The sequence below is a fragment of the Tachyglossus aculeatus genome, chromosome 11 (assembly GCF_015852505.1).
Source record: "Tachyglossus aculeatus isolate mTacAcu1 chromosome 11, mTacAcu1.pri, whole genome shotgun sequence".
Taxonomy (NCBI): Eukaryota; Metazoa; Chordata; class Mammalia; order Monotremata; family Tachyglossidae; genus Tachyglossus; species Tachyglossus aculeatus.
The window spans coordinates 7,122,833-7,148,395 of record NC_052076.1 but is presented as its reverse complement, the minus strand read 5'-3'; the positions used below and the strand labels follow the sequence as shown (position 1 = coordinate 7,148,395).

The window sequence follows — 25,563 nt, the reverse complement described above, 5'->3', positions numbered from 1 at the left end:
AGAGGACCAACCCTGGAGCCTCAAAATCATGGTTGGCAAGTGCCAACTGGATGAGGCTACAGCCCATTTTAACAGGTCATAAACCTTCAAACCTGTGGGAAAACATATTCAGTACCATAGTCACCACCAATTCAACACCAGTCCAGCAAAGAATACCTGCAAAATTGGAATTTTTAAATGATTTTCATTACACCAAAGTTTGTCCTCAGATGTCCATAATCATCACTATAGCAGGGCACAATAATGTACTCTATTAAAATTAAATTAAAAAAAGGAAAACAAAGAATTCATATAAGAAATCTCATTAGCCATTTCAATCTGAGATTAATTTTGGAATATATACAATTTAATACTAAGGAAATGAACGTGCAAAAATTTCGCCTTTCGACAGTTACTTTATATTAGGCCCAACAAGTAACACATTTGGTAAAGACCAAAATATTATTCAACGTGAAACATTCAATACAAGGTAAAATTCTCCAGATTTTAAATATTCATATTTATGTGCATTTGCTGGGAACTGTTTTAAATTTAGTTGGAGACCTCCTTTTTAATAAGCAGAAAATGTGCATTTTTACATTGTTTAAATTTTAATGTGGATTTTTGTCCAAAGCAGCACAGACATCGAGGCTACTTGTAAATGATACAAGATTTTTAGCTAATGAGGCATTATGTAGAACATATGCAAAAATCACAGCTCAGTGTTCCAAAATAGGCCACAACAACAGGAAAAAACATGATTTTAATAAAAAGGAGCAGGGTTGGGCTCTTACTTCAAAGCAATTACGGGCTTTGCATAACCAAAACTTCATGTCAAACTGGTGCCAAACCAAACTGGTCTATTACACAAACTATGAGGGGTTTATTTCAGTAATGTTCTCAGAAAAGCGTTGCCATAACTCTCTTTGGCAATATTAAGCGCTGCCACTTTTTAGATTAGAACTACTTTAGGATAACATTCAGGACAAGGAATTCAAGATCCAGATCAGCTTCTAGAATTTCAAGTTTTTTCATATGCACTCGTGAAAGAGTTCTTTTTCATTTAATTGACTTTCTACACCAAGGTACTCCTATTCAGTACATTATTCCAAGTTTTATGGCTTTCCGTTCCAAAATTTTAAAGATATTCCCACATTAGTGTCTCAAAAAACCAGCAGATTTCACATAATAAAATATCATGTTACATGTAAACATATTCAAAGACCTGAAATCACTTACATTTTTTTATGGTATTTGTTAGGCACTTACTATGTGCCAGACACTTTTAAGTGCTGGGGTAGATACAAGGTAATCAGGTTGAAAGCAGTCCATGTCTTACATAGGGCTCACAGTCTAAATCCCCACTTTTTACAGAAGAGGTATCTGACACACAGAGAAGTTAAGTGACTTGCCCGAGGTCACACAGCAGACAAGAGGCAGAACCAGGACTAGAACACAGGACTTCTAACTCCTATCCACTAGGCCATGCTACTTCTGAACTACTTGACCTCAAAAGCATATTGCTTAATATAAATATTAAAATGTGGGCATGTGTAAGATGGGAGTTCTTGAAGGAGAGACAATTTTATGGATTTGCAACAATTCTGATTTATAAGACTGACTTCGATACTGAAGATAACTCTTAGAATTTACCCTAATTATGAAGTCTTTCCCAAAAGGACAAAAATAACACTTTCTCCCACCCATTTCCACAGTTTGTTCTGCGGTGAGTTGGTAAATAAGCATTCATGGATGAGATGAGATGAGATTTGTCTAGCCATCAAGAGAAAGTATATTTGTGAATCAAAAAAAAAACAAACAAAAAAACCAAACCTCCAACCACTGGAAATAGAGATGTGATGACCATCTTTCAATTCTTTTGCTATTCATTCAATCACTGCTATTTACTGAGCCCTTAGTTTGTGCAGAGCACTGTACGAAGTGCTTGGGAGAGTATTGCTCAGTACTATTAAGAGTTGTTCTCTGATCTTTCTTCACGTTCCTCTGTAAATCATTTGTATCTGCCTGCTTTCCCCCTCAGCTTCTAGAGGGCAAAAATCATGCCTTTCACTTCTGCTGTATTTTCCAAAGTTACTCTGTTCAGTGTTCTGCACAGAGTAACGCCTGAAGAAATAACACTGATTGGATTAGTGGAAGGCCATATTTCTTCTGGAGCTATCTTGGAAAGGTTCGGGACCCTTCTGTTGGCACTCGAGGGACAGTTAAGTCTAGACGCTCAAGACCAATCTAGGCCCTGCTTTCTAGACATCTTGAACCTGTAATTAAGTTCTATACAACCCAGGCTTTTTAGGTTTCACCAGGTCGAAGAGGAACAAAGTCCTACCTCTTTGGGCTGCTCCAAAGTGGACTTCACATGCTTTCCTCAGCTTGGATGGCCCTAAACCTTTATGGCTGGAGTGGCCCCAGACCAGGCTCTAAAGGTAGGGAAATGAAGGGATGGTCACCAGGTCTTCTTATTGGCTCAACTTCAGTTTTGTTGGTATAAGACTAACAATAACTACATAACTATAACTATATGACAATGAGAAGCAGCATGGCCTAATGGATAGAGCCCGACCTTGGGAATCAGAGGACTTGGATCCTAATCGTGGCTCTGCCACTTGTCTGCTATGTGAACTGGGCATGTCACTTAATAATAATAATAATAATGTTGGTATTTGTTAAGTGCTTAATATGTGCCAAGCACTGTTCTAATCGCTGGGGGGATACATGGTAATCAAGGTTGTCCCATGTCTTAATCCCCATTTTACAGATGAGGAAACTGAGGCCCAGAGAAGTGAAGTGACTTGCCCAAAGTCACACAGCTGACAATTGGCGGAGCCGGGATTTGAACCCACGACCTCTGACTCCAAAGCCCGTGCTCTTTCCACTGAGCCACGCTGCTTCACTTAGACTTCTCTGTGCTTCAGTTACCTCACCTGTAAAATGACGATTAAGACTGTCAGCCCCATGAGGGACAGGTACTGTATCCAACTTGATTGGCTTAATACAGTGCCTGGCACAAAGTGCTTAAATACCACTGAAAAAATTTTAAAAACTATAACTAAGCAAATCTTGACTCAACTTTTCTTATCTAGCTCTTGTTCTCTCTAGCTTTTTTCCCAGTCCTTCCACCTCTATCCCCACTCACAGACACCCAGACGAAGAAGTCTGGAGGCACGTACAACATGACTGACCTCACTTTTCTGACTAAAAACGCAATGTCCTTTCTCATTCATTATCTCATCCTTACTCAACTGAGTAGGGGTACAAGGTATTAGTCCTATTTTACAGTCAACACATCAAGTTAAGTCACTCGACCAGGGTTTTTCCATTTTCTAGTCGTTCTTTTTCAGGGAAGATGTGGGTGAGGTAATTTGACTACCAAAGTTAAGGAGACAATAAAAGATTTTAAGTAAACAGTGTTGATTTTTGTCATCAAGCACAAGACAGTAGGATTTAACTCAGAGTGGAGAAGAAGCTTTTTGGAATGAGAAAATGAGAGTGACGAAAACCATAGTGCTTAGGACATTAAAGAAAAAGATTAGGAAAAGATATTTATTAGGCTGAGTTGAGATATGGGGGGCAAAGAAGTAAGGTAAATGGAAGAGAAAATACATCAGGATTAAGATGAAAAGAAAACAGAGACACTGTACAGGATGCAAACGTCAGAAACTACAAAGGCCATAACTCTGCAAAACCAGTATCTCACACATTTGGCAGTAATTACGACCTTCTGAAGTCGAGATAAGGATTTTTGACATACCTCTGACCTGTTGCTTGCTGTTCTCTAAGCTGCAGAAGAACTTTTTCAAATTCGTTCTCACTTCGCTTCATCTGAGATTTCAGGATTTCTTCTGAGTGTTCCAATTCCTCAATTTGGCCTTTCTGTGATTCAATCACGTTTTCTCTGTATGGAAGGAAAAGAAAATTTCGACAGGTAAAAAACCAAACAAAGAAATTCCTTATCTTGTAGGGAAGAAGAGTTACGCCTTCTGGCTGGATTGTGAGGCTTGGGTGAGAGAACATGGATGGATCTTGGCATCGATTAGTACAGTGCTCTGCACACAGTAAGCGCTCAATAAATACGATTGATGATGATTATTACTCCTTTAAAAATTCTATCTTGAGCATTCCCTTCTTGGGGTAAGCCACAGCTTTCCCTATGCCTTCTCCTCATTCTATTAAAAGAAGCAGCATAGTCTAGTGGAAAGAGCACGGGCCTGGGAATCAGAGGACATGGGTTGTAATCCCGGCTCTGTCACATGTTTCCAGTGTGACCTGGGCAAGTCACTTCACTTCCCTGTGCCTCAGTTACCTCACGTGTAAAATGGGGATTAAGACTGTGAGTCCCACGTGGGACAGGGGCTGTGTCCAACCTGACTGCCTTGTACCTACCCAAGTGCTTGGCACATACAAAGAGCTTAACAAATACCACAATTATTATTATTAAGAATGTGAGTCCAATGTGGGACAGGGACTGTGTCCAATCCAATTACCTTCTATTTACCAAAGTACTTAGTACAGTGCCTGGCACACAGTAAGCACTTAACAAATTCCCATTATTATTATTATTATTACCCTAAAGCTGAAGTTGTATGAAACACAGAAATCACCAATGGGTTTATTTTATCTGAGAGACAGCAGGACCTTTTGCCAGCACAACTGATTTGTAATTACCCCCACTCTGAACTGGCAGGAGAAGAAAAGATGCCCTACCATATTTCCATGGGCATAGTAAGAAAGAAATGGCCTCTTATTGACACACATAAACGAATGTAATTTCCCTGATGGCCATGTCATTTCCTACCAAAGGACAGCTATCCAAACACAGAGACTCTGAAATTTCATTTTCTGCAGACTGGGGATTGGTCCAAGGACTAGCAATTCAGTTGGCTACTCCCTGAATGAATGACAAAGTAATGGTTATTTTTACACCATTTTCTTCTTAGATCTTAATCAATCAATCAATCATGTTCATTGAGCCCTTACTCTATGCAGAACACTGCTTACCACTTAATGTGGCTTCCATGTATCTTAACAGCTCTTTTACTGCCCCTAGGCCTCAACACTTTTCAGTTCACAAAAAAACACAATAACCCAGTGCCATAGTGAATATCCTCATGTGCAGTCTTTTAAATTCCAAATGTGGGAAATGTTTGATCGCCCAAATTTTGAGGCCTGAAAGGATGACTGAAGCTAACTCTCAGAAATGGTTTTATCTGATGCTAGAAAAATAGGGAAAGACTCCAGAGATACTTGGATCATAGGCAAAATATTCAAAGATAATCAAATGAACATTTCTCCCATTTAAAACTGCGGCATTGCTCTATTTCTTCCGCAAGACTTTCAGTATATGTACAATCAATTTTAAAAATAGTTCGAATCATGGGAATCCCTAGTCCTTATTGTTGTTTTCATTCGTTATTAAAGTCAACCTTTACTTCAATCAATGGTATTTACTGAGGGCTTACTGTGTGTACAGTACTGTACTAGGCGCTTGGCAGAGTACAATACAACAGATCAGTACTGGCGCTCCCTGCCCATAAGGAACTTATAGTCTGAAGGGGGAGAGAGATAGTAGTAAAAGCCCAGGCTTGGGAGTCACAGGACCCGAGTTCTAATCCCATCTCCACCACTTGTCTGCTGTGTGACCTTGGGCAAGGCATTTAACTTCTCTGTGCCTCAGTTACCTCATCTGTAAAATGGGGATTAAGACTGTGAGCCCCACGTGGGACAACCTGATTGCCTTATATCTATCCCAGTGCTTAGAACAGTGCTTGGCACACAGTAAGCACTTAACAAATATAATTGTTATTATTAAATAAATTATGGATATGTACGTAATGGCTGCAGGGCCAAGGTCTGGGGGGTGAATAGCAAAGTGCTCTGCACACATTAAACGCTCAATAAATACGATTGAATGAATGAATAGCAAATGCTTACAGGGCATAGATTCAAGTGCAAAGGCGATTCAAAGGGAGAGCGAGTAGGGTATATGAGGGATTAGTCAGAGAAGACCCCTTGGAGGAGACGCAATTTTAGGAGTGCTTTGAAGGTGGGGAGAGTGATGGTCTGTCGGATATGAAATGGGAGGGAGTTCCAGGCCAGAGGAAGGACGTGGGCAAGGAGTCGACAGCAAGATAGATTAGATTAAGGTACAGTGAATAAGTTGGCATTAGAGGAGTGAAGTGGTAGAGGGGTAAAGTTCATTAGACGTCCAGACTATAAGCTCCTTGTGGGCAGGAAACATGCCTACCAACTCTATAGTATTGTACTTTCCCCAGCGCTCAGTGCAGTGCTCTGAATGCAGTAAGAACCGAATAAATACCAATTATCGGTAAGAGGGAACAGACCTATTAAGTGCAAAAGATTTTGCTCTGGAAAACTCAAATGTCAGGACTTGTTTTACATACACAGAGAACCAGCTCCACTCCCACTGTAACAGCGGTGTCAGACACAGCTGTTTCTGGGGCACTGCTCTGGAGCAAAGATTTCTTTAAATGAATAGCGGTTTTTCCTCAATATCAGTGTCTATGTCTCACCATCTATAGTAAAATTTGGTGCTGTTGTAGAATAAGATTTTGTTCTTAGTGACATTAGTTTGCAAATCTTCGTTAGCCAAAGAGGGCTCATTTTTAGAAGGCTCTGAATGCTCTTCTATCTCAGGAAGGACTAATCAATTCAGAGAAGTAGTGGCAGTGATAGTATATAATGAGCACCTACTGAATGCAAGGCACTACACTAAGCGCTTGGGAAGTACAACAGAGGCATAATACATATTCCCTGCTCACAAGAAGCTTCTACTCTATGGAGAAAACTTAATTAAAATTTAGCCAGGGAAAGAATATTAACTCTGCAGTTTGGTCAGGTCTGCTAATTAAACCCTTTAGCCAGAGTAGCTGGGTAAATTGTCATTTATTATTATTATTATGATTACTGTATTTGTTAAGTGCTTACTATGTGCCAAGCACTGTTCTATGTGCTGGGGTAGATATAAGGTAATCAGGTTGTCCCACGTGGGGCTCATAGTCTTAATCCCCATTTTACAGATGAGGTAATTAAGGCACAGAGAAGTTAAGTGGATTGCCCAAGGTCACACAGCAGACAAGTGGCGGAGCCAGGATTAGAACCCACGTCCTCTGACTCCCAAGCCCATACTCTTTCCACTAAGCCACGCTTTTATATTCTATTCCCAGATTATTACTTTAAGGCTAAGCTGATCTATTGAAAAATAGCCGGTTTTGAGGGCACTCTGATTCAATTTTGAAAAGGAATTTGAGTGGCACACAAGTGGAGACTGATATTAAGGTTCCTAGACTGGACTACACAAAAGAATACTTACAAATTTCTTATTTCTGCTCTTGCTTCTTCAAGCAGACTATGCCCATATTTAGGAAGTCCGGCTTGTGGGGATCTGGTTCTCTCTACATTTTGTGTTCTCATTCCTGAAATGAAAAAAAAAACCCTGAAATTAAGCGTCAGGCACCAAAGTTTTTGGCAGTTACGGACAGTAGGAAGACCAAGTCATACGACTGGAAGTCAAAAAGGTTGTTATTATTATTAGTGACCTCAGTTCTTCACTATTTTGAAGAGTTCAGTATATGGAGTTGGGTGGGGTGAAAATGCCTAAACTAGAACAGAATGGTGCTTTTGAGACTAATGAACCCAGGGGAAAGGTGCTGCTCAGAATGCAGAAGGAGACAAGAAAGCTCTTTAGGAGAACATCAATGCCAAAATTATTTAAAACTGAATCGTAAGACTCACACTAACCATAATCATTAAGTCAACAAATACTCCTTAAACAATGTTTTTCCTGAGGTCCGATTTAGATATTCCGGACTTACTTTGGAAAGAAACCTCTAATAATGGCATTTGTTAAGCGCTTACTATGTGCAATGCACTGTTCTAAGCGCTTGGAGGGATACAAGGTGATCAAGTTGTCCCACGTGGGGCTCACAGTCTTAATCCCCATTTTACAGATGAGGTAACTGAGGCTCAGAGAAGTTAAGTGACTTGCCCAAGGTCACACAGACAGGTGGTGGAGCCAGGATTCGAACCCAGGACCTCTGACTCCAAAGCCTGTGCTCTTTCCACTGAACCACGCTGCCGGTTGGGGTAGTGCATACGAATTAAGGCCAGTCCTTAAGTTATATGGATAATTCAGGCAAGAGTTCTACTTTTACCACTACATTCTGGTGAATTCAAACAAACGGGATCTGTTTAAAGCTCACTTAATACAAGTCTCAGAAACTTAAATATATACTAACGTAATAATTTCACTAACCCAGAAGAGTTGGTATTAATAGAAATAATAGGGCTTTTGGAAGTTCTAGGTGGATAAAGGAGATATGGGGAATTATTAAGCTGTTACGTAGCTCCATTTAATTTAGTATGGGTAGTGTTCTACTGTGGAGGTGAAACCAACTCCCACCTCCCGCCCCAATTTAAAAAGAAAAAAATCCTTAAAAGCTAAAAACAATTTAAGAGAACATTATTTCTTGCTCTTTCCAAAACATGAAATCCTTTTTGATGTATATCAGAATAACAATATGATTGTAACAATTGCCTAACTTAGCATAATTGCTCCAGCTATTGACCTTACCCAAGCGCTTAGTACAGTGCTTTGCACACAGTAAGCGCTCAATAAATACGACTGAATGAATGAACTAGTCCTCTACTTTTGCCAACTGACTTTACAATAGCTATTTTTTTATGAACAAGTGACTAAATATAACCTCCACGTGGTGAAATAAATTACTAGTAGTTTCGATTTTTGAAAAACAGAAATTTTAGGAAAATGCTAACATGAAATTTGAACAGGGATAATTCCAGATGCATTGACTTTCACTGGTTCACTTTGAGCCGAGTGAATTTGATATTCATTCATTCATACTTACTGAGCGCTTACTGTGTGCAGAGCACTGTACTAAGCGCTTGGAAAGTACAATTCAGCAACAAAGAGAGACAATCCCTGCCCGCAATGGGCTCACAGTCTAGGAGGGGGGACAGAGCCATCAAAACAAGTAATCGTATTAATCATATTTACTGAGCGCTTCCTGTGTGCAAATCACTGTACTAAGCGCTTGGGAAAGTCCAATATAATATCAAATATCATATCACATCCTCAGAATGTACCCTAAACTATCTTAAATATTTTCTTGGGACACTGAAACTCCTCCCGAGATTCCCTTAGGTCTAGGGAACAAGTTGTGCTTGAAATGAACTGCATTTCATACCACTAAACAAGGGCTGCTGAGGCAAAGAACGCATAGCTGAGAAGCAGCATGGCTCAGTGGAAAGAGCACGGGCTTTGAAGTCAGAGGTCATGGGTTCAAATCCCGGCTCCGCCAAATGTCAGCTGTGTGACTTTGCGCAAGTCACTTAACTTCTCTGAGCCTCAGTTACGTCATCTGTAAAATGGGGATTAAGACTGTGAGCCCCACCGTGGGACAACCTGATTACCCTGTAACCTCCCCAGTGCTTAGAACAGTGCTTTGCACATAGTAAGTGCTTAAGAAATGCCATTATTATTATTATAGTTGGAAAATGCATTACTATCCTACTACCCGTGCGGGGCAAAATGAACAATAATATTCCTACAATTGCTCATCAACTCTTAGTCCTCAAATACGAGTTAGACAATGGGCTGACACCACATCACGAACACGAACCTCCAGCTGGACTGGAAAACAGCTAATGAAAGGCCAACAAACTCCAGGGGGGAGATTCTGCTGCTTGAAAGATGAATTATAAGCGACGATACATACTGGAAGAGACCCTCGGCAGCGTATGTTGAGAGGACCGTGACTTTTCAAGGGACGATTCCTACCAGGGGTTCGGTGCCGAACGCAAGGTTTAATTGTACCTTTCCCGGTGCCGTCCGGCAAGCCGACACTCTCGTTCAATTTCCTGAGCCCGGTGTTAATTCGGGACTGCACGTGATTGTACGGCGTGGGCCTGTGGCCCTGAACTTGGAGCTGCTGCTTAGTGGCAATGAGTCGGTTTCGGAGGCCTTCGTTTTGTCTCTCGAGCCCACGAGCCTTCTCTTGCAGCTGCTCGATCATTTCCTCCAGTTCCACATCCCGGCCCGGCCTCTTGAAGCCGCCCCCGACCGGCTCGGATTTTTTCTTGTCATTAACGAGCCGTATTAGCTTGGTGGCCATTCTGGGGAAAATAATAAAAAGATGAAAAGGAATGTGAGAAGTCAGCATAAAATGCATTCTGTTGAAAGGAACATAATCACTGTGAAGACTTCAGCACAGAACCTGAATAATACATTTCAGGTTTTGATGTAACTATTACTGCCTGTGAAGAATCCTTTGAAGATAATTGAAACCACTGGGCAGCAATCTGCTTTATAGCACTGACAAATAACAGTTTTCTAAGGCTTATCATTTAAGGTTAGTGAAGAGAGGACACATATTTACTCCATATGCTCCTTAAATACAATTTTTAATGCATGACCTTATAGAGGGACTCTGCTTGCTGTTAAGTAGAGCTACAGATTGTGGATGTGGTGGGCAGAGTATAAGATCCCTAATTCCACAATATGTTAAAATGATTGAAAGCACATTAATCCGATGCAGGATTCCAGTGATGTATTGTGCCTAGTTTCTCTGCGACAAGATTTGAAGTCACAGTCCAATTCTAAGAGAGTTAAATTATATCAGAAGGTATTCCAGGAAAGAGATTCTAAAATCGATCAAATTGGTAGACTAAACTGTGGAGTGAATAAGTAATACCCAAGTACTCAAGAAATAAAACGGTTAGTGGTAAGAATATAATTGAATGCAGGAGGTATAGTTTTCATCTACCTTTAAAGGATACAAATTTTGCTTTTGGCATCTCAAGAGTTATACTTTTGATTTCTTTAAGTTTTGATAAACATTGGTAAGACAGAACAAAAGACAGAGAGGGCACATGGGGGTGATGTAATATACATGCCCGACAGTGAATGGGGGGAAAAAAAAACTTGGCAGAAAAAGAAAGAAAAGGTGGCTTTGATGAGACACGAGTTCAAGACTTTACAAAATTGGTCGCACATCTTCAAGAGCTGTATCCAGTTAGAGTGATCTATTTCTGCAAAGGCCGGGACAGGAGACTGAAAATAAAAACACACTTCATTTAACGGGGTTCACTTCATTTCAGCCTGGTTACGGACAGAAGCTTTTACTTAAAAGAACAAAAGTGAAAGAAATATCCTTAATAGCTTTGGGATGTCACAGATCGGCAGTCCTTTGCCTGTAGCGCAGTTCTCTATAAATGCAGTAGGAATACAAATCTATCCACACTTTTGGCTTCAAGGCCACAAGCATATGGCATTAGGGAGGGATACTCATATGACGATCAGTTAAGATTTTTTCCACTGTGAGAAACTTATTCGATATGTGCCATGAGGAAAAGATGTGATCTACACAATTTGGCACCTTTCGGTTCTCTTTTAATCTGAACCGGTGCGACCCGAATAGCATCTCATTGGCAAGTTTGACCAGCTACGACGAACCAGTAGAGGAGCCGACTTTCCTCTTATCATCAGAAAGAGGACTGGGGGCCGGTTTATCAGTTCTGATAAACTGGTGGTCTTCCAATGGAAACGCTGCACGTTGCATGGTCCATTATATGAGTGACGCTCAACCTATTTGACAATTCCAACTCACGCCTCACCAACAGATGATATGGACAAAAGGTCACACCTATTTTTTTGCTTTTTTAAAAATAATAATAATAACTATAATAATAATGATGGTATTTGTTAAGCGCTTACTATGTGCCAAGCACTGTTCTAAGTGCTGTGGGGGGATACAAGGTGATCAGGTTGTCCCTCGTGGGGCTCACAGTCTTAATCCCCATTCTACAGACGAGGGAACTGAGGCACAGAGGTTAAGTGACTTGCCCAAAGTCACACAGCTGACAAGTGGCGGAGTCGGAATTAGAACCCATGACCTCTGACTCCCAAGCTCGGGCTCTTTCCACTGAGCCACACTGCTTCTCTAATGGTATTTGTTAAGCGCTCACTATGTGCCAGGCACTCTGCTAAAATACAGAGCTCGGTCTTAATCCCCATTTTACAGATGAGGTAACGGAGACTCAGAGAAGTTAAGTGAGTTGCTCAAGGTCACAAAGCAGGCAAATGATGGAGCCGGGATTAGGACTCAAGCCCTCTGGCTCCCAGGCCAGTGTTCTTTCTACTATTCATTCACTCAATCATATTTAGTGAGCACTTACTGTGTGCAGAGCACTGTACTAAGCACTTGGGAGAGGACAAGTCGGCAACATATAGGCCAAGCTACTTCTCGCTTCATTTCAGGGACTGTGTCCAATCTGATTTGCTTGAATCTACCCTAGTACTTAGAACAGTGCTTGGCACGTTGTAAGTGTTTAACAAGTACCATTATTATTAATAGTAGTATTATTTATTGAGCACTTATTATGTGAAGAGCTTAGGGCATTAGGGAGAGATATTCATACGACGATCAGTTAAGATTTTTTCCCCTGTGAGAAACTTATTCGATATGCGCCATGAGGAAAAGATGTGATCTACACAACTACACTAGACTACACTAGACTGAGCGCTCGGGAGAGTACAGTACACCAGAATTAGCAGGTGTAATGCACTGGAATTGACTGGCGGGAGTCTCCACTCCCACATTTTCAGGTGCTCTTCCCTTCCTGTGAGCCCACTGTTGGGTAGGGACTGTCTCTATATGTTGCCAACTTGTACTTCCCAAGCGCTTAGTACAGTGCTCTGCACACAGTAAGCGCTCAATAAATACGATTGATTGATTGATTCCTGTAGGCTCACTGTGGGGAGGGAATGTGTCCGTTTTATTGCTCTGTCGTATTCTCCCAAGTGCTGAGCACAGTGCTCAGCACACAGTAAGTGCTCAATATATACAACTGACTGACTGACGTCCTACACAAAACCCCACGAATCTGCCTCAGCACCAAGGGCATCAAACCTTCCAATGTGCCACTCTGCCTCAAAGGCATTGGTGAATACAAACTCCGTTGACAAAAGCATTAATAACAGGAGGGAGGAGAGAGAATTGGCACAGAGTCCATCAAATGCATCCATTAAGGATGTCTCCAGCAGATCATCTTCTCCCTGTAAATGATGAAAGTTCTGGTCTTTCAGAGGTTCCATAAGATCAGGAGATCTAGGCTCCCTGCAGCTACTGATACCAATCCCGACTCACTGCCTCTCTCCAGAGCAACACAAACACAACACAACACAAAGGTCTTCTTGCCAAACTGTTGGAAAAGTGACTGGGCTGCCTTGGTTTGTAAACAAAGACTGCATCTGGAACCATGAGGAGTAGGAAGACTTCTCCCTTCGTTCATTCAATCGTATTTATTGAGTGCATACCATGTGCGGAGCACTGTACTAAGCGCTTGGGAGAGTACAATACAACCATCAACAGACACACTCCCTGCCCACAATGAGCTTACCTTCCAGAACGGTGTTTAGTTACTGGGTTTGACATTGCTAGCTTGAGTTGGTGATTTTGTCATTTACTGGTGTTTTGCTTCCCACTGTAACTGTTCCACTTCCCATTATATTCCCCACTTATATTGTGAGCTCTGAGAAGAGTGTCTAAATCTGCTTTTCTTGTGTTTGGTCCAGTCCTCAACACAGTGTTTTGCAAACAGTAAGCTCGTAATAAACACCATTACCACTATTACTAGTAGAGTAGGATGAACCCATTCCAACTTTATGATTTTCAAATATCAGGCCACTTCATAACATCCAAGGGAAACACTGCAAAATACGACACCAAAGAGACAGAAAGCCGCTAGAGAGCATACAGTGCCGAAGAATGCAACTGAAAAATTTTTCACCCAAAATGAGCTAGATGACACTTTGGATTGACAAAAACAAAAGGAATAATAGGTGCACCTCTCAATGAAGAAATGCATTAGCTAAGTACACATTTTTGACTTTGCTCTAGGAAAAGTTCTACTTTTCCACATTCCATCATCTTTAATGATCAAACCACCCTTTCAATGAGTACGCACGTCTGCTGAAATATAGGACTTGTGTGTGCTCCTGTCATTCAAGACATTTTAATAAAAAAAGATCATAAAGACTTCAGTTCCGATGCTGGCTAGGCCAGTGACCGTGGATCTTAGACAAGCAACTTCATCTCTTTATATTTCAGGTTTACGCTAGTTGAAGTAAAATAGGAATAATCATCTACCTGCTCAGTTCACTGGGCAATTAAGTATAGTATTCTCTGTTAAAATATGCTTTCAATAGTCCTTGAATCTTAAAGATATTTTGAAAATGAGATAACACAGGCAAGCCTCTTGCTTCAGGAGGAAAGCAATTATATTATTTATTATAAATTGCCTGTTATGAGCAGGGATTGTCTCTATTTGCTGCTGAATTGTACTTCCCAACTGTTTAAGTACAGTGCTCTGCACACAGTAAGTGAATAAATATGACTGAATGAATGATAGTGATAGAGACTCAGAAGTCAGTTCCTGAAGGGTTAATATGCTCAAAAAGTGAGGAACTTTACATGACTAGAGATGAGATTATCCACGCCTAAGTTTTTTGCTCACAAATCACATTATGGCAGTATGTGTCTCCAGAAACAGTTATGTTTCTCTTTGAATTTAATATAGAATCCAAACTAACTCAAATAGCTAGTAGATGTTTACTAAATAGGTCCCAAAGATTGAGGAGATGTTTTTATTAATAAACTCCACATCCGAAGGATTCACTCTGACAAAGCATTTTAAGCAAAGACTACCGCGGTTAATTTTTTTAAGAGCTTGCTTGTCAAATCAAGTGCATTTTCCAAACAGTTATTCTGGCCCGTTTCCTCAGTCAACATTCTATTAAATCAGAATTAGTAAAAAAAAAATACGTAGACATGCATCTATTCATTCATCCTATATCTGGTCAAATGTACGTGCCGTTTTTCAATACTGTTACTAAACTTTGGAAGCAATTATTTTGGACGGTCAGGCTTTCGAAAGCTATACTCTTTCAAGTTTATGGGTCAAAAATGCATTGTAACCTTTTAATTTTATCTTCCTGTTTGTGGGCATGCTGTTTCAGTAGGATGTTCTCGTCGTGCAAACGCAAAAATCGATCTTCCAACTCCTCCCGACTGACCCGGGTTACTGCCTGCCGAGGCTTCACTTTCTGGACACTGGACGATTCTGCCAAAAGGGACACCGAGAAAATTAATTACATCTAACATCTGAAGAATGTCCCCCTTCAAAGGTGATTTTGACTCTTGGAATTTCTGACCAATCCCATTCTCGACCCTTTTTTTCCTTTTGCAGCTTCTCGGTCACCTAGGATATTGGGAGGCCCGTAAAAATTAAATAAGAGCCGGAACTATTCATAAAATCAACCTTGCTAAGCTATAATGCCCATGTCTTGTCTTTTTGCCTTTCAAAGTTCCTCCAAATTCAACTTTCAGAGGTATTTGAAAATTTGAAAGTACTTTCCTGCTATGGTGCACGTCTCCTGTTCCCAATAGTTGTAAATAATTTTACTCTGTCAGCCCACCTCATTAGAGCCTAAGTGCTCCTTGAGGGCAGGGAACATATGTCTTGCTTCTATTATCCCCTCCCAAGCACTTAGTCCAGTGCTTGGCATTCCGTCAGAGTTCAACAAATACCACTGATGTTGAGGAAGACTTTGAGAGTTGACAACTGCAACTGAGATGCAAGAACTGCCAAAGAATAATCTCGAAAATGGTTGAGGTAATTCATTATTCAAAAACTGAAGGTCAAAGTGGGCTGTTCTTTTCTAAATTGCCGGAGTTCAGGGTCTCAACTGTTGACTTCAGGTATGGAGGATCAGCTATGTGTTGTCATAATGGGCTATCAAAACTAGTCTAGACAACCAAAAAAAATCTAAACACTTTAATTTTACTATCACTCTTATTTGGGATCAGAAGAGGCCTTTATCCCCGACAACCAAAAAAAAATCTAAACACTTTAATTTTACCATCACTCTTGTTTGGGATCGGGAGAGGCCTTTATCCCCGGCAAACATAACTTCAACATAAAGGCAAATTTTCACCACGAGTGGGATCCAATCATTGCAATTCAGCTTTTACAATCAGGGCTCAACGCGTCTTGAAGTGTTGAGCCACTTAACCTCTCTGTCTCTGTTCCTCAACTCTGAGATGTGATTTATAACCATTCTCGATCAGACCAGAAGAGGATTTTGTATTTTGGTGAGCTATAATACTTGATGCATGGAATGAAATACCATATGTCATACTCGATTTTCTGTCTTTGTGGTTAATCTAACCTAGACCTGCAGTGTTACTTGAGCTAGTTTAGTGTGCGAGAAAAATCAAAAATATTTGAAGACGGAAACTAAAGAAGCCACTGATTCAAGTTCATAACGGTAATAAATAACAGCTGGCCAACCTTGTAATCCTCCGATTCCAGAGAGGTTTAGACCGATGTCTTTCACAGGCAGGTCTCCTGCGGTCTCATCAGCTGGACCAGACATGGTATATCTGTGGAGAAGAAAATTCAAATAAAATCTTTCCCATCTGTAGCATCGAGTACCTAAAAGCACTGAGCCACATAAAATGAAAAAGAAACTGGTCAGACCATTTTAATGATGGAGTCATTACACGTTACCGGGCTGCTTCACATGTGCTACTTGGAAGAGATGAAAACTTCCATCTTGGAAGTAATACTACGTTGAATCATGGAGAATGTGCTCCTTTCGACAGTATGTCTCCTATCATTTGCTTAGGATAAGAAATAAGCTTTGCTTATAGTTTCATATATATTTATACCTAGATGGATACATATGCATATATACTCTACATAAATATATATCAGAAAAGCCATTCTTCGCCATAAATTCAGCTGCTTGGCTAGTTCCAAGTATAATAGAGAGACTTGAAATAAGCCTATATTTTCATTCCGTCTGCTTTAATTTTCAAAAAAAAAAAGGGACCTGAGGTTCAGCTGATTTTACCTTACTTTTAAGGTTAACTCCTTCTTTAAAGCTTTTGCAAATGTGCAATGCTGATTCTGTTGACAGGTGGGAGTGAGAGGACAGCACCACTGTTAGAACAACTTTCTGTATCTTAAGGACACTCGATAAATGCAGGTTGCCTCTCCGCAGTATTACTTTACGTCACATCGCTAACAGGATCAACGGAAACTACAAAGGACGGGAGAGTTGGAATAACCATGTAGTCCTTTCTGCTAAAAATCATTCGCTTCAGTCTCAAGGGTCAACGGATGCCCTGAATTTGTCAGGTGGCACTTCAGGATGTTGGAAGACTTCATTTTAGAGATGCGTGACAGAGTTCAGAGGGGAAGCGAAGGGATCAGTTGTGAAAAGGGGAGAGGGTGATTATGGCCCAGGCATTTCAGAGCTGGTATTTTGTGACTACACATCACCAAAAAGCTCGCAAATGGGGAACTCGGTGGGGATCCAAGCCCCTGCAATTCTCCCTGGCTAGGCTGGGGTCTCTACTGACGTTGGGGTCCAGTTCATCAGAATTGGCTGAGCCACCGCCATGAAGCACTGTCTCCACTGGATGTTTCCAAAGAAACTCACCTCCGCCAAACACAATTCTGTAAATAGGCTTCTACCGAGATTCATATAATTATTACGACTACATTTTCAAACCATCCCATGGAGCCTTAAAAGCCAGATGTATGTGGAAATGGAAAACACCTTCCTCCAAATTTCTCTACGGAAAATTCACGGAAAGCTGAAAGGATTAGGGCCAACCTCATTTTAGATGAGTGATTCCACCCACCTCTCCCCGCCTCAATATCTGAAAGTCTCAGGATGGATTCCATTTCCAACACTGGAGAGGTTTTGGGGAAGAGCATGGGGAAGACCTTGGGCTCTATCCAAGGTTCCTCCCCGCTTTTCTGGCAGCGCCAAACTCTACATATGGAAAGGTTAAAAAAAAAAAATCCTTCTCCTGACTTATCTGAGGATACTGTAAAGGCAGAGGATACCTAGAACCCAGGTGTGATTTTGGATGAAGGGGCTGGTAGAAGGCAGGAGGGAGAGGTAGGGAGGAAGGGAGAGAGGGATAGAGAGGGAGAGGGGAAAAGGGAGAGGGAAAGAGAGAGACAGAGAGTTGGCTAGCAGGGGGAAGTGTTGACTGGGGAGAGAAAGAGAGGACAGATTTAATTACCACTTAGATCTTTTCCTGGCTTAGAAATGTAATTCAGATTTCCCCTCCTTCCATTGTAGTCCTGAGTTATTGGGAAAATCAGATCCTTTTCTAGTTCCTTAGCTGTAGGGGGTCCATAACTGTATGGAAAGGAAGAGAATTCCATAGCTGAAAAAAAAATCAGTTATTCATACATAGGAGTGTTTAGTGTATTAACTCAAAGTAAAGGAGGAGAGGACTACAGGTAAGTGAAACTATAGAAATGAAAAGAAAACTGAGGGGACTAGTAAAATTCATAATCAAGCTTATGAAAAATCATGTTCATAAGCACCTAACATGGAGAAAGTGATTTAAATAAGAAACCAATATATTTAATTTTGGCACAACAACTGCATTTTAAACTGTCTAGATGCTCATTTCTACTGCTCAGTGGCCCAGATGTACCACTTTTCCTACAATTACGGTATTACAACTCAGAGGCTCCCTGTGAAAAAGACGACAGTTCTGGGTCTCCTTATGGGCTCACTTCACTAAATATGCATCCCTTGGTAAGTAGATGCTCTGGCTTCAGCATCTCCCAAGTTCCCACCACTTTTTCAAATGGAATTCACATCTTCTGATAAGGTGTGCTGAACTGAGGATTAGAAATATTCCACTGTTCTTCCGAAGTCTGAGAGAAGGTGGTCCTAGAAATAAGACTGCCCAATTACTACCTCAGACCGAAGCTGGCAGAGGTATAGCTCCAGATCATTTCTCCAAATAGTCCACTCTTCCTAACCTAGCCATTGTGGGAATGCCTAATATTTGAAAACACATTACTGCTTCTAATTCTCTCAACTCTCTCACATAACCTCGAGATCGTTTGATTCCTCTTTTCTTTCACCCCCTCAAATAATCAAGTAATGGTATTTACAGAATGCTTGCCACTATACTAAGTGCTTGGGTGCGTACAATACAAGAGAGTTGGTAGACGCGCTCCCTACCCTCAAGGAGCTCACAGTCTGGAGAGAGACGAACATTAAAATAAATTACGGATATCCACATAAGTGCCCTAGGTGGTGGTGGGTAGGGTGAATATGAAGCGCTTCCTGGTATATCCACTATCATGTTTCTTCCTAAAGTCCTCCCAGTCTTACTTTAGAAATTTTGATTTCTCAAACTCTGCTTCTTTATTCTTCCTTCTTGCTCTCTGTTACAGGCTTTCTTCTGCCACACTGGAAATGCCTGGATCGATCTCTTGGCATCCACACACCGAGCTAATTCCTTTAGTCTTCTCAGTCTACACTCACTTGCTTGGAGAGTCCATCCACTCCCGAGGCTACAACTCCCACCTCTATACACAAAACTCCCAAATCAACCTTGCTAACCCGGATCCCTCTCTTCTCCTCTCTAATCTTGCATTTCCTCCTACCCCAAACAAGCCTGACTTCAAGCTATAACTCACTGTCGATTCTTTCAGTTCTGACCCAATGCACAGGCCCTTCATTCATTTGCATTTATTGCCCCACTAGTAATAATAATGATAATAATTATGGTATTTGGTAAGCGCTTACTATAAGCCAGTCACCACTGTCATTAATATTGAAAAATACAGGAGCATGCTTCCAGCCATGAGTATTTTACAGAATTTTTCTGTTAAAATTTTATTTTATTACTACATTTTTTGCCACGGAAGAAGGTGCTAAAGCAGTCTAGTCCCAAATATTCTAGACTGTGAGCCCACTGTTGGGTAGGGACCGTCTCTATATGTTGCCAACTTGTACTCCCCAAGCGCTTAGTACAGTGCTCTGCACACAGTAAGCACTCAATAAATACGATTGATTGATTGATATTCCGCTCCACAGACAGGTAGTCCCTACCTGTAATTCTGGAGTATACCTAAGTAACTTGGTTTGGTGGTAAATGAAGGTGAAAGTTAGAAATTCGTGTTCATTTTTTAGAGTTAATTACTTAGATTGCTTTTAGACTGTGAGCCCACTATTGGGTAGGGACTGTCTCTATATGTTGCCAGCTTGTACTTCCCAAGTGCTTAGTACAGTGCTCTGCACACAGTAAGCGCTCAATAAATACGATTGATTGATTGACTGATTGTACTAGGCACTGGGATGGATAGAAATAAATCAGGTTAAACACAGTCCCTGTCCCACATAAGGCCCACGGTCTCAATCCCCATTCTACAGATGGTATAACTGCAGCCCAGAGGAGTGAAGTGTTTTGTCCAAGGCCACACAGCAGACAAGTGGCAGAGCCAGGATTAGAACCCATGACCTTCTGATTCCCAGGCCCGGGCTCTACCCACTATGCCATGCATGCAGAGCACTGAACTAAGCACTGGGGAAGAATAGAAGAATGATCAAATACAGCCCCTGGCTTCACAATTTAAGAACAGGTGAGAAGAACATGGTGACAGGAGCACAGGGTTAGATCGAAATAATAAAAGCAGCATAACCACATAAGACAACAAGGACGGGAGTAAAAACAAAAAGAGCGGTATAATGTATAAATGTGTCATATGTATGTCTATACATGATGGCACTATAGATATATAATAATAATAATAACAGTTCAAAGCACTGTTCTAAGTGCTGGGGAGGTTACAAGGCGATGAGGTTGTCCCAAGGGGGGCTCACAGTCTTAATCCCCATTTTACAGATGAGGTAACAGGCACAGAGAAGTGAAGTGACTTGCCCAAAGTCACACAGCTGACAATTGGCGGAGCCGGGATTTGAACCCATGACCTCTGGCTCCAAAGCCCGGGCTCTTTCCACTGAGCCACGCTGCTTCTCTGTCTAGATAACAATGTAGAGTTGTTCTTTGTGCTCAAAGAAGATGCAGTGAAATTCCCCTAAGAGAATATATGTGGCTGAGAAAGCCAACTGTGCTGGGCTCATAAAGAAACTGTTCCAACTTTGGATTTTGCAATGACTGGTGCTCTGCTTTTGCTTCCCTGTCTCACAATATTTATGAAATTTTTGTTGGTAAAGAGCAGCTTCATTCTGGTGCTCAGTGGACCATCCTGGTCTATCTGCGGCAACTGTGAGGGCCACAGCAATGTCCGAGGGTCTGTCTCAGACATTGTATATATGTTTGTACATATTTATTACTCTATTTATTTATTTTACTTGTACATATCTATTCTATTTATTTTATTTCGTTAGTATGCTTGGTTTTGTTCTCTGTCTCCCCCTTTTAAACTGGGAGCCCACTATTGGGTAGGGACTGTCTCTACTTGTACATATCTATTCTATTTATTTTATTTCGTTAGCATGTTTGGTTTTGTTCTCTGTCTCCCCCTTTTAGACTGTGAGCCCACTATTGGGTAGGGACTGTCTCTACTTGTACATATCTATTCTATTTATTTTATTTCGTTAGTATGTTTGGTTTTGTTCTCTGTCTCCCCCGCACAGTCTAAAAGGGGGAGGCAGAGAACAAGCCCACGCTCTTTCCATTGAGCCACGCTGCTTCTAAGCGCTGGGGAGGTTACAAGGTGATCAAGCTGGCCCCTGCGGGGCTCACAGTCTTCATCCCCATTTTACAGATGAGGTCACTGAGGCCCAGAGGAGTCAAGTGACATGCTTAAAGTCGCACGGCTGACAATCGGCAGAGCCGGGATTTGAACCCATGACCACTGACTCCGAAGCCCGGGCTCTTTCCACTGAGCAAAGCTGCTTCTCGAGTCAAGTTCTAGGACCTTATATATATGTTTGTTATATGTAAATATGTTTGTACATATTTATTACTCTATTTATTTATTTTACTTGTACCTATCTATTCTATTTATTTTATTTCGTTAGCATGTTTGGTTTTGTTCTCTGTCTCCCCCTTTTAGACTGTGAGCCCACTATTGGGTAGGGACTGTCTTTACTTGTACATATCTATTCTATTTATTTTATTTTGTTAGCATGTTTGGTTTTGTTCTCTGTCTCCCCCTTTTAGACTGTGAGCCCACTATTGGGTAGGGACTGTCTCTACTTGTACATATCTATTCTATTTATTTTATTTCGTTAGCATGTTTGGTTTTGTTCTCTGTGTCCCCCTTTTAGACTGTGAGCCCACTGTTGGGTAGGGACTGTCTCTATATGTTGCCAATTTGTACTTCCCAAGCGCTCAGTACAGTGCTCTGCACACAGTAAGCACTCAATAAATACGACTGACGATGATGATGATGATATGTTGCCAACTTGTACTTCCCAAGCGCTCAGGACAGTGCTCTGCACACAGTAAGCGCTCAATAAATACGATTGATGATGATGATGTTGCCAACTTGTACTTCCCAAGCGCTCAGTACAGTGCTCTGCACACAGTAAGTGCTCAATAAATACGATTGATGATGATGATGATATGTTGCCAACTTGTACTTCCCAAGCGCTTAGGACAGTGCTCTGCACACAGTAAGCGCTCAATAAATACGATTGATGATGATGATGATATGTTGCCAACTTGTACTTCCCAAGCGCTTAGGACAGTGCTCTGCACACAGTAAGCGCTCAATAAATACGATTGATGATGACGATGATATGTTGCCAACTTGTACCTCCCAAGCGCTCAGGACAGTGCTCTGCACACAGTAAGTGCTCAATAAATACGATTGATGATGATGATGATATGTTGCCAACTTCTACTTCCCAAGCGCTTAGGACAGTGCTCTGCACACAGTAAGCGCTCAATAAATACAATTGATGATGATGATGATATGTTGCCAACTTGTACTTCCCAAGCGCTCAGTGCAGTGCTCTGCACACAGTAAGCGCTCAATAAATACGATTGATGATGTCTCATCGTTTCCCATTTGAGCTCACGCTAAAGCAGCTCTCTGGGTATTCTGTCAACATTCATTCACCTCACACGTCTCGGATGTGCCGAGGAAAACATCACTTCAGTCTTTAGAAGCTGAATTTCACTGCGCTTGGATTTCACTGTTTGTAACTGTGTCTTGCCCTCTGACACTGAGCCTTTGCCTGTTGAAGAACCTCTCATGGAGTTAATAATGATGGAGTTAATAATAATAATGATAATAATTATGGTATTTGCTTAGCACTTACTATGTGCCAGGTACTGTTCTCCGCGCTGGGGTGGATACAAGCAAATCAAGTTGGGCACAGTCCCTGCCTCACATAAGCGCTGTACATTACATTAGTAATCATAATAATAATAATAATAATAATAATTGGCATTTATTAAGCGCTTACTATGTGCAAAGCACTGTTCTAAGCGCTGGGGAGGATACAGGGTGATCAGGTTGTCCCACGTGGGGCTCACTGTCTTAATCCCCATTTTACAGATGAGGTAACTGAGGCCCAGAGAAGTTAAGTGACTTGCCCAAGATCACACAGCAGACATGTGGTGGAGTCGGCATTTGAACCCATGACCTCTGACTCCAAAGCCCGTGCTCTTTCCACTGAGCCACGCTGCTTCTCTAGTAATGTACACTGTACACTAGTACAGTGCTCTGCACATAGTAAGCGCTCAATAAATACGATTGATGATAAGGTTCACAGGCTTCACTGTAAGGAGCCCAGGTCCCCTCCGGGAACATAAGCTTGTTGTGGGCAGGAACTGTGTCTGTTATTTTGTTGTTGTACTTTCCCAAGCACTTAGTACAGTGCCTCGCACCCAGTAAACACTCAATAAATACGACTGCCTGACTGACTGAACAAAGTGATAAGCACTTACAGAGTCAACTTCTTTTCCTGCTTATGTGGAAAATAGACTGAAAAGTCCTCGAGGGCAGGGAGCATGTCTTCTAACCCTATTAGACTCTCCCAAGTGTTTAGCAGACTGCTTTGCACGCACCTGTATATCATCAATCGTATTTATTGAGCGCTTACTATGTGCAGAGCACTGTACTAAGCGCTTGGGAAGTACAAATTGGCGCTCAATCAATACGACTGACTGAATGATTATGATTATTATTGACGTCTGCCTCCCCCCGCCTTTCTAGACTGTGAGCCCGTTGTCGGGTAGGGGTGGTCTCTCTCTGTTGCCGAATTGTCCTTCCCAAGAGCTTAGTACAGTGCTCTGCATACAGAAAGCGCTCAATAAATACGATTGAATGAATGAATGATTATTATTATGATGATTATGATTATTATTGACATCTGCCTCCCCCCATTCTAGACTGTGAGCCCGTTGCCGGGGAGGGGTGGTCTCCTCTGTTGCCGAATTGGCCTTTCCAAGCGCTTAGTACAGTGCTCTGCACACAGAAAGCGCTCAATAAATACGATTGAACGAATGAATGATTATAATAATCATGATAATGGCATTTATTAAGCGCTTACTATGTGTAAAGCACTGTTCTAAGCGATGATTATGATGATTATTGACGTCTGCCTCCCCCCTCTTCGAGACTGTGAGCCCGTTGTCGGGTAGGGATGGTTTCTGTTGCCGAATTGTACTTCCCAAGCGCTTAGTCCAGTGCTCTGCACACAGTAAGCGCTCAATAAATACGATTGAATGAATGAATGATTATTATGATTATTCTTTTCGTCTGCCTCCCCCCTCTTCTAGACTGTGGGCCCGTTGCCGGGTAGGGGTGTCTCCTCTGTTGCCGAATTGGCCTTTCCAAGCGCTTAGTACAGTGCTCTGCACACAGTAAGCGCTCAATCAATACGATTGAATGAATGATAATAATAATAATAATAATAATAATGGCATTTATTAAGCACTTATTATGTGTAAAGCACTATTCTAAGCGATGATTATGATGATTATTGACGTCTGCCTCCCCCCACCCCCCGCTTCTAGACTGTGAGCCCGTTGTCGGGTAGGGGTGGTCTCTCTCTGTCGCCGAATTGTACTTTCCAAGCGCTTAGTCCACTGCTCTGCACATAGTAAGCGCTCAGTTAATACCCCTGAATGAATGATAATAATAATAATAATAATAAAGGCATTTATTAAGCGCTTACTATGTGTAAAGCACTGTTCTAAGCGATTATTATTATTGACGTCTGCCTCCCCCCCCTTCTAGACTGTGAGCCCGTTGTCGGGTAGGGGTGGTCTCCTCTGTTGCCGAATTGGCCTTTCCAAGCGCTTAGTCCAGTGCTCTGCACACAGTAAGCGCTCAATACGATTGAATGAATGATTATTATTATGATTATAATTATTATTTTCGTCTGCCTCCCCCCTCTTCTAGACTGAGAGCCCGTTGCTGGGGAGGGGTGGTCTCCTCTGTTGCCGAATTGGCCTTTCCAAGCGCTTAGTACAGTGCTCTGCACATAGTAAGCGCTCAATCAATAAGACTGAATGAATGAATGATTATAATAATAATAATAATGGCATTTATTAAGCGCTTATTATGTGTAAAGCACTGTTCTAAGCGATGATTATGATGATTATTGACGTCTGCCTCCCCCCCCTCTTCTAGACTGTGAGCCCGTTGCTGGGGAGGGGTGGTCTCCTCTGTTGCCGAATTGGCCTTTCCAAGCACTTAGTCCAGTGCTCTGCACATAGT

The 25,563-nt window shown here is 41.5% G+C and overlaps 1 protein-coding gene across 4 annotated transcripts in view; it reads right to left on the bottom strand.

Annotated features, from left to right (window-relative positions):
• RPGRIP1L (RPGRIP1 like) overlaps positions 1-25,563 on the bottom strand; it is a 128,608-nt gene that overhangs the window by 101,100 nt on the left and 1,945 nt on the right. For 3 of the 4 annotated variants that reach the window (XR_005452893.1, XR_005452895.1, XM_038753708.1), the window contains exons 1-6: positions 18,135-18,244; positions 16,384-16,475; positions 15,009-15,153; positions 9,848-10,146; positions 7,325-7,427; positions 3,746-3,889 (exon numbers count right to left, since the gene is read on the bottom strand). Coding sequence is in view for 2 of the 4 variants with exons in the window: in XM_038753708.1 (XP_038609636.1) it covers positions 3,746-3,889; positions 7,325-7,427; positions 9,848-10,146; positions 15,009-15,153; positions 16,384-16,468 (776 nt within the window). In the remaining 2 variants the exon portion in view is untranslated. Of the gene's footprint in view, positions 1-3,745; positions 3,890-7,324; positions 7,428-9,847; positions 10,147-15,008; positions 15,154-16,383; positions 16,476-18,134; positions 18,245-25,563 lie in introns of those variants that run through there. The other variant, XM_038753709.1, reaches the window with a different exon arrangement.